Genomic DNA, 12,935 nt, shown 5'->3' on the forward strand with positions numbered 1-12,935 from the left:
GGGCACACTTGTAGGCACACCTGCGGGCACACCTGTGGGCACACTTGTAGGCACACCTGCGGGCACACTTGTAGGCACACCTGCGGGCACACTTGTAGGCACACCTGCGGGCACACTTGTAGGCACACCTGCCGGGCACACTTGTAGGCACACCTGCGGGCACACTTGTAGGCACACCTGCGGGCACACTTGTAGGCACACCTGCGGGCACACTTGTAGGCACACCTGTGGGCACACCTGCGGGCACACTTGTAGGCACACCTGCGGGCACACTTGTAGGCACACCTGCGGGCACACTTATGGGCACACCTGCGGGCACACTTGTAGGCACACCTGCGGGCATACCTGTGGGCACACTTGTAGGCACTCCTGCGGGCACACTTGTAGGCACACCTGCGGGCACACTTGTAGGCACACCTGCGGGCACACTTGTAGGCACACCTGCGGGCACACTTGTAGGCACACCTGTGGGCACACCTGCGGGCACACTTGTAGGCACACCTGCGGGCACACTTGTAGGCACACCTGCGGGCACACTTATGGGCACACCTGCGGGCACACTTGTGGGCACACCTGCGGGCATACCTGCGGGCACACTTGTAGGCACTCCTGCGGGCACACTTGTAGGCACACCTGCGGGCACACTTGTAGGCACACCTGCGGGCACACTTGTAGGCACACCTGCGGGCACACTTGTGGGCACACCTGTGGGCACACCTGCGGGCACACTTGTAGGCACACCTGCGGGCACACTTGTAGGCACACCTGCGGGCACACTTATGGGCACACCTGCGGGCACACTTGTAGGCACACCTGCGGGCATACCTGTGGGCACACTTGTAGGCACTCCTGCGGGCACACTTGTAGGCACACCTGCGGGCACACTTGTAGGCACACCTGCGGGCACACTTGTAGGCACACCTGCGGGCACACTTGTGGGCACACCTGCGGGCATACCTGTGGGCACACTTGTAGGCACACCTGCGGGCACACTTGTAGGCACTCCTGCCGGGCACACTTGTAGGCACTCCTGCCGGGCACACTTGTAGGCACTCCTGCGGGCACACTTGTAGGCACACCTGCGGGCACACTTGTAGGCACACCTGCGGGCACACTTGTAGGCACACCTGCGGGCACACTTGTAGGCACACCTGCGGGCACACTTGTAGGCACACCTGCGGGCACACTTGTAGGCACACCTGCGGGCACACCTGCGGGCACACCTGCGGGCACACTTGTAGGCACACCTGCGGGCACACTTGTAGGCACACCTGCGGGCACACTTGTAGGCACACCTGCGGGCACACTTGTAGGCACACCTGCGGGCACACTTGTAGGCACACCTGCGGGCACACTTGTAGGCACACCTGCGGGCACACTTGTAGGCACACCTGCCAGGCACACTTGTAGGCACACCTGCGGGCACACTTGTAGGCACACCTGCGGGCACACTTGTAGGCACACCTGCGGGCACACCTGCGGGCACACTTGTAGGCACACCTGCGGGCACACTTGTAGGCACACCTGCGGGCACACTTGTAGGCACACCTGCGGGCACACCTGCGGGCACACTTGTAGGCACACCTGCGGGCACACTTGTAGGCACACCTGCGGGCACACTTGTAGGCACACCTGCGGGCACACTTGTAGGCACACCTGCGGGCACACTTGTAGGCACACCTGCGGGCACACTTGTAGGCACACCTGCGGGCACACTTGTAGGCACACCTGCGGGCACACCTGCGGGCACACTTGTAGGCACACCTGCGGGCACACTTGTAGGCACACCTGCGGGCACACTTGTAGGCACACCTGCGGGCACACCTGCGGGCACACTTGTAGGCACACCTGCGGGCACACTTGTAGGCACACCTGCGGGCACACCTGCGGGCACACTTGTAGGCACACCTGCGGGCACACTTGTAGGCACACCTGTGGGCACACCTGCGGGCACACTTGTAGGCACACCTGCGGGCACACTTGTAGGCACACCTGTGGGCACACCTGCGGGCACACTTGTAGGCACACCTGCGGGCACACTTGTAGGCACACCTGCGGGCACACTTGTAGGCACACCTGCGGGCACACTTGTAGGCACACCTGCGGGCACACTTGTAGGCACACCTGCGGGCACACTTGTAGGCACACCTGTGGGCACACCTGCGGGCACACTTGTAGGCACACCTGCGGGCACACTTGTAGGCACACCTGCGGGCACACTTATGGGCACACCTGCGGGCACACTTGTAGGCACACCTGCGGGCACACTTGTAGGCACACCTGCGGGCACACTTGTAGGCACACCTGCCGGGCACACTTGTAGGCACACCTGCGGGCACACTTGTAGGCACACCTGCGGGCACACTTGTAGGCACACCTGCGGGCACACTTGTAGGCACACCTGTGGGCACACCTGCGGGCACACTTGTAGGCACACCTGCGGGCACACTTGTAGGCACACCTGCGGGCACACTTATGGGCACACCTGCGGGCACACTTGTAGGCACACCTGCGGGCATACCTGTGGGCACACTTGTAGGCACTCCTGCGGGCACACTTGTAGGCACACCTGCGGGCACACTTGTAGGCACACCTGCGGGCACACTTGTAGGCACACCTGCGGGCACACTTGTAGGCACACCTGCGGGCACACTTGTAGGCACACCTGCGGGCACACTTGTAGGCACACCTGCGGGCACACTTGTAGGCACACCTGCGGGCACACTTGTAGGCACACCTGCCAGGCACACTTGTAGGCACACCTGCGGGCACACTTGTAGGCACACCTGCGGGCACACTTGTAGGCACACCTGCGGGCACACCTGCGGGCACACTTGTAGGCACACCTGCGGGCACACTTGTAGGCACACCTGCGGGCACACCTGCGGGCACACCTGCGGGCACACCTGCGGGCACACTTGTAGGCACACCTGCGGGCACACTTGTAGGCACACCTGCGGGCACACTTGTAGGCACACCTGCGGGCACACTTGTAGGCACACCTGCGGGCACACTTGTAGGCACACCTGCGGGCACACTTGTAGGCACACCTGCCGGGCACACTTGTAGGCACACCTGCGGGCACACTTGTAGGCACACCTGCGGGCACACTTGTAGGCACACCTGCCGGGCACACTTGTAGGCACACCTGCGGGCACACTTGTAGGCACACCTGCGGGCACACTTGTAGGCACACCTGCGGGCACACTTGTAGGCACACCTGCGGGCACACTTGTAGGCACACCTGTGGGCACACCTGCGGGCACACTTGTAGGCACACCTGCGGGCACACTTGTAGGCACACCTGCGGGCACACTTGTAGGCACACCTGCGGGCACACCTGCGGGCACACTTGTAGGCACACCTGCGGGCACACTTGTAGGCACACCTGTGGGCACACCTGCGGGCACACTTGTAGGCACACCTGCGGGGCACACCCGTGGGCACAGTTGTGGGGCACACCCATGGGCACAGCTGCGGGCGCCGGGGGAAAGACACTCCAGACGGCTGCGAACCTCATCGTGTCTCCAGCAAAGCCACTCCTTGGTGGTGAGCGGCCACGCACAGGCTGCAGACCCGCCCCTGTCTGCTCACGTCCCCTTTTGTTGAAACGCAATGGATGGAGTTTGTATTTGTCGCTGGGTGACACCTGTCACCCTTTTCTGGGAAGGGATCTGTGACCTCCTGGGAGCTGGGGCGAGCCCCTCTCTGCAGTGACACGGGGACGAGGAGCACGTGACCCGGCACCGCCACACGCACGTCGCACAGAAAGCTGCTGTTGGCGGCGGCACAGGGGTGGGAGATGCTGGACTCCGAGCGGGAAACCGAGGTCGCGGCCCGGCTCCTGGGTCGCTGGCCCCGGGGCCCTGCGCCTCAGCTTCCACATTGTTAAGTGGGTGCCACCCTGCACCCCCGGGGCTGCCGGCCTGGCGTGTGGGCCGGTTCACGGGGACACGGGCGGTGCGCGTGCTCTCCCTCACATGCCCTCACACGGCGGGAACCTGCTTCTTCCAGACTCCCCGTGGAAGGTGCATCTGGCGGACATTGGCCCCGAGATGACGGCCGTGGCCGTGCGAGGCCTGACTCCCGCTCGCACCTACCAGTTCCGCGTGTGCGCCGTGAACCAGGTGGGCAAGGGACAGTACAGCGCGGAGACGAGCAGGTGAGTGCCCGTCCCCGGTGGTGATGGCGGCCGGGCCTGGCGGGGGCCGGGCGGGGGGCGGGGAAGCACCAAGGAACGGGGAACGACCAAGCAACCAGCCCCGGCCTGGGCCACCCCGCAAAGACGGGGCGCGCAGGGGGCCGAGCGGGGCTGCTCACGGCGCTGAGCAGCGTCGGAGCCTCCGCGTCCCTGTGCACAGCGGGGGGCACGTGCTGGCCAGTTTGGCTCAGCAGTTAGAGCATCGGCCCACAGACTAAAGGGTCCCGGGTTCGATTCCGGTCAAGGGCACGTACCTCAGTTGTAGAATTGGTCCCCCAGCGGGGAAGCAACCAATCAATGTGTCTCTCTCACGTCAATGTTTTTCTCTCTCTCTCTCTCTCTGTCTCTCCCCCTCCCTTCCACTTTCTCAAAAAACCAGTGGGAAACATCCTCGGGTGCGGGTTCACGAAACAAACAAAGAGTTTGCAGCATTTAGTGCCTTTGCCCATCCCGAGGCCGCCCGGTGGGCGCAGGGGCCACGGCCTTGAAGGGGAGCGAAAGGAGCCGCAGGGTCTCCGGGGGTGTCACCTCCCTCAGGGGTCTCGCCACTCGCCCGTCCCCGGGGTGCGGGCGGGAAGTGCCATCGTGCCGTGTCCGTGAGCCTCCCACCGGCCTGCGCTCTCCGTGGGCGGGAGTCGGAAACGAGTGGAACGAGAGGAACGAAAATGCCCTTTCTCAGGGGTCCTCAGACTTTTTAAACAGGGGCCAGTTCCCTGTCCCTCAGACCGTGGGAGGGCCGGACTATTGTTTAAAAAAAACTATGAACAAATTCCTATGCGCACTGCGGGCCCGGGGCGCGTCGGCTACTAAGCAGGACAGGCAGCGGCACCCGGCGGGCCGGATCCATGTCCTCGGCGGGCCGCGTGTGGCCTGCGGGCCGTAGTTTGAGGACGCCTGCGGACCTTTCTCAAAATGTGGGAGTTGGGTGTGTGAAGTTGGACAGAGCGGAGAGAACAATTTGGAAGGGCCGGGCACGGGCTTGCAGGCCATCTCGCTCGGGCTGCGAGGCTTTGAAAGAGCCCAGGGGGTTGTTCAGACAGAGCAGGGCCCTGTGCCTGCTGGTGCCCGCTAGCTGATGTCCTACTATGTGAGGTTGTTCAGACAGAGCAGGGCCCTGTGCCTGCTGGTGCCCGCTAGCTGGTGTCCTACTATGTGGGGTTGTTCAGACAGAGCAGGGCCCTGTGCCTGCTGGTGCCCGCTAGCTGGTGCCCTACTATGTGGGGTTGTTCAGACAGAGCAGGGCCCTGTGCCTGCTGGTGCCCGCTAGCTGGTGTCCTACTATGTGGGGTTGTTCAGACAGAGCAGGCCCCTGTGCTTGCTGGTGCCCTACTGTGTGGGGTTGTTCAGACAGAGCAGGGCCCTGTGCCTGCTGGTGCCCGCTAGCTGGTGCCCTACTGTGTGGACCTGCTCGGCTACTCCAGGCTCGGCCCTTCGGTGGGATCGGCTGTGTGTGTCGCTGTCCTGGTCGCCCGGTTTTGGTACACAGCGGGCCGGGACCCAGCCAGACCGAGGGTGCAGTGCGCGAGCTCTGCGCCTGGCGCTGACCTCTCCTTCCTCCCGTCTCCTTTTCAGGCTGATGCTGCCGGAAGAACCACCCAGCGCGCCCCCGAAAAACATCGTGGCCAGTGGGCGCACCAACCAGTCCATCATGGTGCAGTGGCAGCCGCCCCCCGAGACGGAGCACAACGGGGTGCTGCGTGGCTACGTCCTCAGGCAGGTGCCCCGGGCTGGCCAGGGTTCTGTCGCCGCGGGGGCGGGCATCTGGCGCCGAGGTTGCGAACGCGAATAGGAGCCCGGTGGCGAGCCTCCGGGGCGCGGCGGGAGAGCGGCAAGCTGCGGAGGGCGGGCACGCCGTAGCCGGCAGAGCCGGTGTCCGCATGTCCAGCCGGACCGTGTGCACGCAGGACACCGGTGTCGGTGGCTGCATTTCGGGAAAAGCGGGGGGTGGGGGGGCAGCATCGTTTGGGGGCACGGTGCACTCTTCATCGTGGATGCTTGCATTCTGAGTTTTTACCGGGGGCGTGAGTTATTACCCGTCATGATTTCTCATGAATAACAATGCAATTGATTGAGCTATTAACCAGTTGTACCACGCAGGCATGCTGTTCATTATTGCCAGGTGTTCCCGGGTTTGAAGGAAATGGTGAAGTCTGGCTTTTTACATGCAGTCTCACCGCTTTTCCGTGTTGGGAGTGAAATCAAAACACTTTGAAACACAGGGCAGGCCACACTCACACACCTGCAGGCAGCGTGGCCCGGCGGGGCCCTGCCTCGGAGGGTGGGTAGGCCTGAGGGACGTGGGAGGACCTGCCGGTCGGTCGGGGCTGCGTGTGAGGGAGGGCCCCTCCTTCGCCAGAACCGCTAACTCAGAAACTGCCCCGACTGTGCTAATTACAGTCGCTTGTTGACACGAGTGGAGAGAAGAAAACAGCCGGGTTAAAGGGCAATTACTAAATCCCTTCGGAGGGCTGCCCCTCGGGGACGTGCGTGTGGATCTGGCGTGGACTCTGCCCCCTCACAGCCTGTGAGCCAGGGCGCAGGCGCCGTCCTCCCCCTCCCCACCTCCCCTCCCCACCTCCCCTCCCCACGGCCCTGCTGGGCGGAATCAGGAGGGACGGGGCGACAGAGGCTCTGAGGTGAAGCCGTTTCCCAGGTAAATGGAGGAAATGCAGGGCGTGCTGCCTCCTCAGCTCCAGTATCTGCACGTGGAGGACAGCGCATCCGTGTGTATGTACGCAGTCGCGCAGTCGTCATTCCATACATGTCGATCTGTGTGCGGGGGTGCTTGCCTGTCACAGCCGTGTCCCTGTGATTCTCAAGTTCCTCCCCCAGCATGTGAATTACCCTCAACACCGGCCACACCGCCACTGCCTGAAGGGGCTTAAACGCAGCCGCCCTAGGGGTGCACGGAGACATGGGGGGGGGGCGCAGGGCAGGATCAGCTGGGCCTGCTCCACCCCCGCCCCCATGCTCCAGCTGCCCCAACCGTTCCAGAGGAGGGAAGGAGACCGCCGTGTGCCCGCTGCCGGAGGGGCGCCGTGCTCGGTTCCTGTCTGCTCGCCCTGCCCGCAGCCTGCGGTCTCCGGTTCATCCCGCCCCGCGCCCTGTGCGGCCAGTGCGCTTGTCCTGCGCTCAGCTGCTGATGAAAACAACGGCCTGCGCCCTGGGCCCCCTGGCCGCTGGCCCCACGCTGCCCCGGGGGGAGCACAGGGAGGAACCCACGGGGGCCCGGGCCACAGTTAACGATGCAATCTCTCCGATGCCCAGGCCCCTCAGGCCTCGTGCTCCTCTGTTGGCGGGATTACTGCTGTTAAAAGGATTTTCCGCGCTGGAGCCAGCGGCCGGGGCTGGGAAGAGGGCATGTGCGTCTGTGGAAATCAGACAGGCCTGCAGAGAGGGCGCACTCGGTGCCCAGGGCGTGCCATGTCAGCGTCTCCAGGATGAAAGCCCCGGGCCGGAGGGGATTTGCTCGGGAACATTCCCGAATCGTCCTCCGGCTTACAAACCAGCCGTGTGTGCAGCACGCACCCCCCCAGGGCCCACGCCTCCCCGAGACGCGCCGAACCACAGAGGAAATAAACCCCGTCAGGGCTCTGCGTGAGGAATCGTTAGGACGCGTGCGCAGCCATCAAATATTTATCGTCACGGGCAGGGAGCTCCTTCATGGGGAGCGTGGGGCTGTGTCCTTTGTAAATGCTCTCCTGCCGTTTCCGCATCAAACCCGTCTTGTTCCGGCAGAGACGGCCTCCTGGGCAGCGCCTCCCCCCTTCGGAGGGTGCCCTGTCCTCCTGCCGCTGGCCTCGCCTTCCCGGCGTCCCGTGGCTGCGGCAGAAGCACCGAGCCACCGTCAGGACGGCCCGGCCTGTGCCACAGCGGTCACGGCCGGGGCCAGGACACGGACTCCGCGGCTCATCCCGCACAGACGGGGGGAGAGGCCTGGAGACGCGCCGACGGCTGCGGCCGCGTTTCTCAGAACTGCGCTCGCCCCGTCCCGGGAGAGGCGCCCGCGGAGAGGAAGGGCGAGGCGCCCCGTGCAGGGCCGTGGCTGCCGTGTGAGGGCGGCAGAACCGAGGCGCAGAGAGGGAAGGGGTGCTGAGGCCACCCAGCTCTCGCGTCTTCTTCCCCGGAGGCCCCGGAGCTCAGCTCTCGGCCTGGCCCCTGGACGCGCATTATGGCGTCTGCGCGAGGTCCCCACGGGCGAGCTTGCTCGGCCATCGCCCGGCGGTGCCACGGGGCCGTGCGTGGCCCTGGGCCCCTCACACACCAGGACACTCGAGTCCAGGTCGGGGGAGCCCTTTCCACCTTTTCTCAGACGGCCCCCTAACAGGCAGTGCCGCCAATGCCAGGAGGTCATGCCTTGTACGTGGGGAGCTTCCAGGCCAGTGTCTGGCCCAGGGGCTCTCCCAGGCCTGTCCTCCCCCCTGTTGTCACTGCTGGGGGACCAGCGCCCCCATAAGCCAGCTCCACCGCGGAGAGCGCCTTCCCTCGCTGGTGCCGGCGGTCCCCACGGTCAAGGGACGTGACGGGGGGCATAGGTCAATGGGGCATGAAGCAAAAATGGGGTTTGACGCATTAGTCACAGAAGGGCCCTGTGTCCTAGCGCCGTCCCCGGGCAGGGGCACAGAGCCTGGGGCCCCTTGCCGCTCCGTCAGGCAGGCCCCACCGAGCACGGGGCGGGGGGCCCCCAGGTGGTCATGGCGAGGGGACTCCTCAGGAGCCCCGGTTTCCACGAAGAACCGTCCTCAGTGCGCTGGCAGCCTTCTCTGGGAGGGCTGTTCTCCATCAGGGGCCTGGGTTTTGGGGTTCCTCCATCGCTCTGATGGCAGCGGCCTTGCTGGCCTGCTGGCCCGCCCCCCGGGGACAGCGCAGGTCACGGCCGGGACTGCGCAGCCTCAGAGCCTCTCTGCGTCGGGGCGGAGCCTGGAGACCCCGACCTGCCCGAGACCCCAGGGCTCCCGCTTCACCAAAGCTGTGCCTCCTCCCTCAGCGGCTCCCTTCCCCGCCCCCCACTTCCCTCACAAAGCCAGGCGCCTCCCCCAGAGCCACTTCGCTCCCCGGAACTCTGATGCCTGGAAACTGCACGGGGACTGGGGACCCCTGTCCACGCCCCTCACCTCCCCAGGGCGCTGATCACCTTCTCGAAATGGAGCCCCAGGAAATGCTCCCTGCCCGGAGGAGGGCTGTGGGCGCCGCGCCCTCCAGAGCAGACAGCGTCTCCTCCTTCACACGCCTGAGCCCAGAGGCGGCCTGTCCCTCTTTACAATGAATGACGCAACTGCAGCCGGGCCGGCGTGGCGCAGGGGTTGAGCGTCGACGTAGGAACCAGGAGGTCAGGGTTCGATTTCGGTCAGGGCTCAGGCCCGGGTTTCAGGCTCCATCCCCAGTGTGGGGCGTGCAGGAGGCAGCCGATCCGTGATTCTTTCTCATCATTAATGTTTCCTTTCTCTCTCTCCCCTCCTCTCTGAAGTCAATAAAAATATTTTTTCACATCATAATAACAAAATGAACACAACTGCAAACCTCAGCCCTGGGCACCCTGCAGAGACTTCTGCGCACGCTCCCGCGGCTGATCGGCACACCCAGCAGTGGCTAGAGCAGGGGTGGGCAAACTTTTTGACTCGAGGGCCACAGTGGGTTCTTAAACTGGACCGGAGGGCCAGAACAAAAGCATGGATGGAGTGTTTGTGTGAACTAATATAAATTCAAAGTAAAGGAGCGGAGGGGAGAGCAAGAGAACCCTCCGCTCTTTCGGCTCCGCGGGCCGGATAGAACAGCCGAACGGGCCAGATCCGGCCCGCGGAGCCGTAGTTTGCCCACGGCTGGTAGTGCGTGAGGAGCCAGGGCACCTTTGAAAGCCCCGCGCTCTGGTTCTGGGGCCTGGTTCTGGTTCTGGGGCTCCTAACTGGGGCCAGAGTGTGGCTTCTTCATGCCCGCCGTGCCCCGCCCCCCCCCCCCCGGAAGTCATACACTCCCGGGACAGTCACCCCTGAAAAGCCAGACTCCTTAGCCGCTAACGCAGTTCATAGGTCGGCCGTGTCTCGCCCAGAGCTACGGTCACGGTAAGGCGCGACTCCACCTTTTTAACACCCCGGCCTTCCTGCCGTTCCCGCACTTCCGCCCCCCGCCCCCGCCCCCCGCCCCCCGCGAGGAGCTGGGTGAGAGTGTCCCTGCGAGTCACCTCTCGGGTCTGCGCAGGTACCGCCTGGCCGGGCTGCCGGGGGAGCACCAGCAGCGCAACATCTCCAGCCCCGAGGTCAACTACTGCCTGGTGACCGAGCTCATCGTCTGGACGCAGTACGAGATCCAGGTGGCCGCCTACAACGGCGCCGGCCTGGGCGTCTTCAGCCGGGCGGTGGCCGAGTACACGCTGCAGGGAGGTAAGCCGGGCCGCCAGCCCAGGGCCCTGGTGGGGGAGCAGGTCTGCAAGGCTTGATCGGAGCAGCTGGAAACGCAAATGGAGGGTTCGATCCCCCACTTAATGTATAATCTCTCCATCTATTCCAAGGGGACGGCACCCCGGGAGGGGTAGGCGTGTGCTCAGGGCCCTCTCGGCCGCCGGGACAGGCCGTGTCTGCACACACCGGGCTGGTCCCCCGCGGTCGGCAGGTGCGGGTGGACTTGCTCCGCGCGGAGTAGGGTCCTTGCGTGGCTGAGTCCCGTGTGAGCCTGTGAATGCCTGAAGGGAATGAGTCCTTAGAAGTCTGTTTTCGGTGATGTGATAGGAGGAGGAGGAATGAAATCGGCCGGCTGGTGCTTGTTGTTTGCAGTTACACAAGCAAACAGCTTGCGAGGTCAGTGAAACTTCTCCCCGCAAAGCCAGGCAGCCGTCATGAAGCTGAGGCCCCACTCATCACGCGCCAGGCCCAGCCCGGCACTGTCGGCTCTGTACGGTCCAGTCCCACTGCCCTGGAGACCCCGGCTCAGCCCGGGAGGCCCCAGCTCAGCCTGGGAGGCCGCAGCTCAGCCCGGGAGGCCCCAGCTCGGCCCGGGAGGCCCCGGCTCGGCCCGGGAGGCCCCAGCTCGGCCCAGGAGGCCCCGGCTCGGCCCGGGAGGCGCTGGGCGCGGGCCAACACAGTGCTCCCTGCCGGTGCCCTCGGTACTAAACAGACCCTCTATCGACGCAGCTGCGCGTGCCCGGCCGCCAGACCCTTGCCCGGGAGTCTCACCCCCGTCCGTGCCCTCTCCCCGCGCGCAGGTGTGATCTCACCGGCGCAGGCATTTTTACTGCTCCAGGCCTCGACCTTTTTCACGTGACAAGGTTTCTCACTGCCCACTCCTCTCCCCGAACCACGGCCGGGACCTAATGGTCCCTGAAGCCACACGCTGCTGTCGTCTTCCCTTACTGATCGGCTGCCGCTGTCATCCCGGAGGCCAGCGTCAATCCCCCCTAAAAATCAGGAGCCTTCGCTCCGCATTCCCGGTGCCGAGCGGGAATGTCCCCCCGGCGAGGCAGGCAGGGGCCGTCCACCGCGAGCGGCCTCACGCACCACTGGAGAGGGAGGAGGCCGGACACCAGGAACGCGCGTGTCCGCTTCAGGCAGCCTGGGCCAGGCGAGAGCAGTGAGCCTGCAGGCACGCAGCGACGAAGACGCCGTGAGTGGCCCTGCGGCTGTGCCCGGGATGCCGCGCCGACCCCGCGCGGTGGCGTCCACACAGGACAGAGCAGGCGGCCCCCGACGGAGACGGCGTCGAGGCTGCAGAGTGGCCTTTACTCAGTTGGCATCGGGGACCATTGACGATTCAGAGCCACGAGTGACGCGGTGACTGCGGTGTCAGGCAAAGGAACCCGTCGTGGGGACGGGCAGCGGGAGGGGAGCCGACAGTGGCGGCGGCTCCAGGGAGAAAAGAGGGACAGTTCGGCTGTGAGGTGACGAGGCCCCAGCTCTGATGCTGCCGTGAGGAGGGTGAGGGCCCAGGGTCCGGGTGGCGATGGTGCAGTGTCTAAGAGAGGGCAGGGCAGTTTCCTTTGGAATTTACCCGTAAGGGTCTGACTCAAGTGTGGCTGGGCTGAGACCACGTGGCCAGCGAGTGACAGCACTGGACTCCTGGTCGGCAGCCCCGGTGTCAGTGCGACTTCAGAGCAGGTTTCAGCCACATCGCCCCGGGCCAGCGGCTGGGTGGTGGCTCCCGCTCCGCGCCCCCCTTTCCGCCCCGAGGACAAACAATTCCTGGGTATGAGCTCGTGCGAGGCTGCCCCATGCGGCGCCTGCAGCGTGCCTGGAGCCCTCGCCACCCCCATCCCCGCGTTGGGATAGGCAGAAACGGGACCCCACAGCTCCTCGGGGCGCAGCCCAGCCCCACCGCCCGCGGGGGTCTGTCGGGACAAGAGCCGAGCACTCCGTTGCGGCCGGAAAGCCGTGTGCGTGCCGGTGTCCCGCGGCCATTAGCGCTGATGCTGGGGGAGCCTGAGGCCGAGCCGCCCTGGAAACGGAGTCATCAAAAGCCGCGTTTTAGTCCTCGTTTCTTCCCGGTTTTATTCCTCATTCGCATGTCGGAGGGAGGGGCCTCCTGAGCTGAGCACTCGCAGCCCAGGGCGCAGCCACCTGGACGCGTGTGAGCGCGGCCCGGGGGTCCCTCGGGGACCACGGCCTCGGAGAGGCAGCCCGTGCAGCCGCCTCGCCGTCCCCACCCTCCGCCCCGCGCACGCTCCAGCCGTGGGGGGTGAGAGCGCTTGTATCTGGACTCGGATGGGCTCTGGGGACGTAGCTCCTTCCCGAAGGTGCTGGACACCGGG

At 65.2% G+C, this 12,935-nt stretch overlaps 1 protein-coding gene across 1 annotated transcript in view; it reads left to right on the forward strand.

Annotated features, from left to right (window-relative positions):
* Positions 1-12,935, forward strand: part of SDK1 (sidekick cell adhesion molecule 1) — a gene marked incomplete at its 5' end in the record, with an annotated part of 646,035 nt that overhangs the window by 541,258 nt on the left and 91,842 nt on the right. Inside the window, 3 exons of the mRNA XM_080672625.1 lie at positions 4,015-4,162; positions 5,774-5,914; positions 10,397-10,578. Of these exons, the coding sequence (XP_080528751.1) occupies positions 4,015-4,162; positions 5,774-5,914; positions 10,397-10,578 (471 nt within the window). The remainder of the gene's footprint in view (positions 1-4,014; positions 4,163-5,773; positions 5,915-10,396; positions 10,579-12,935) is intronic.

This window comes from Plecotus auritus, assembly GCF_963455305.1.
Source record: "Plecotus auritus genome assembly, chromosome: 6".
Classification (NCBI taxonomy): domain Eukaryota; kingdom Metazoa; phylum Chordata; class Mammalia; order Chiroptera; family Vespertilionidae; genus Plecotus; species Plecotus auritus.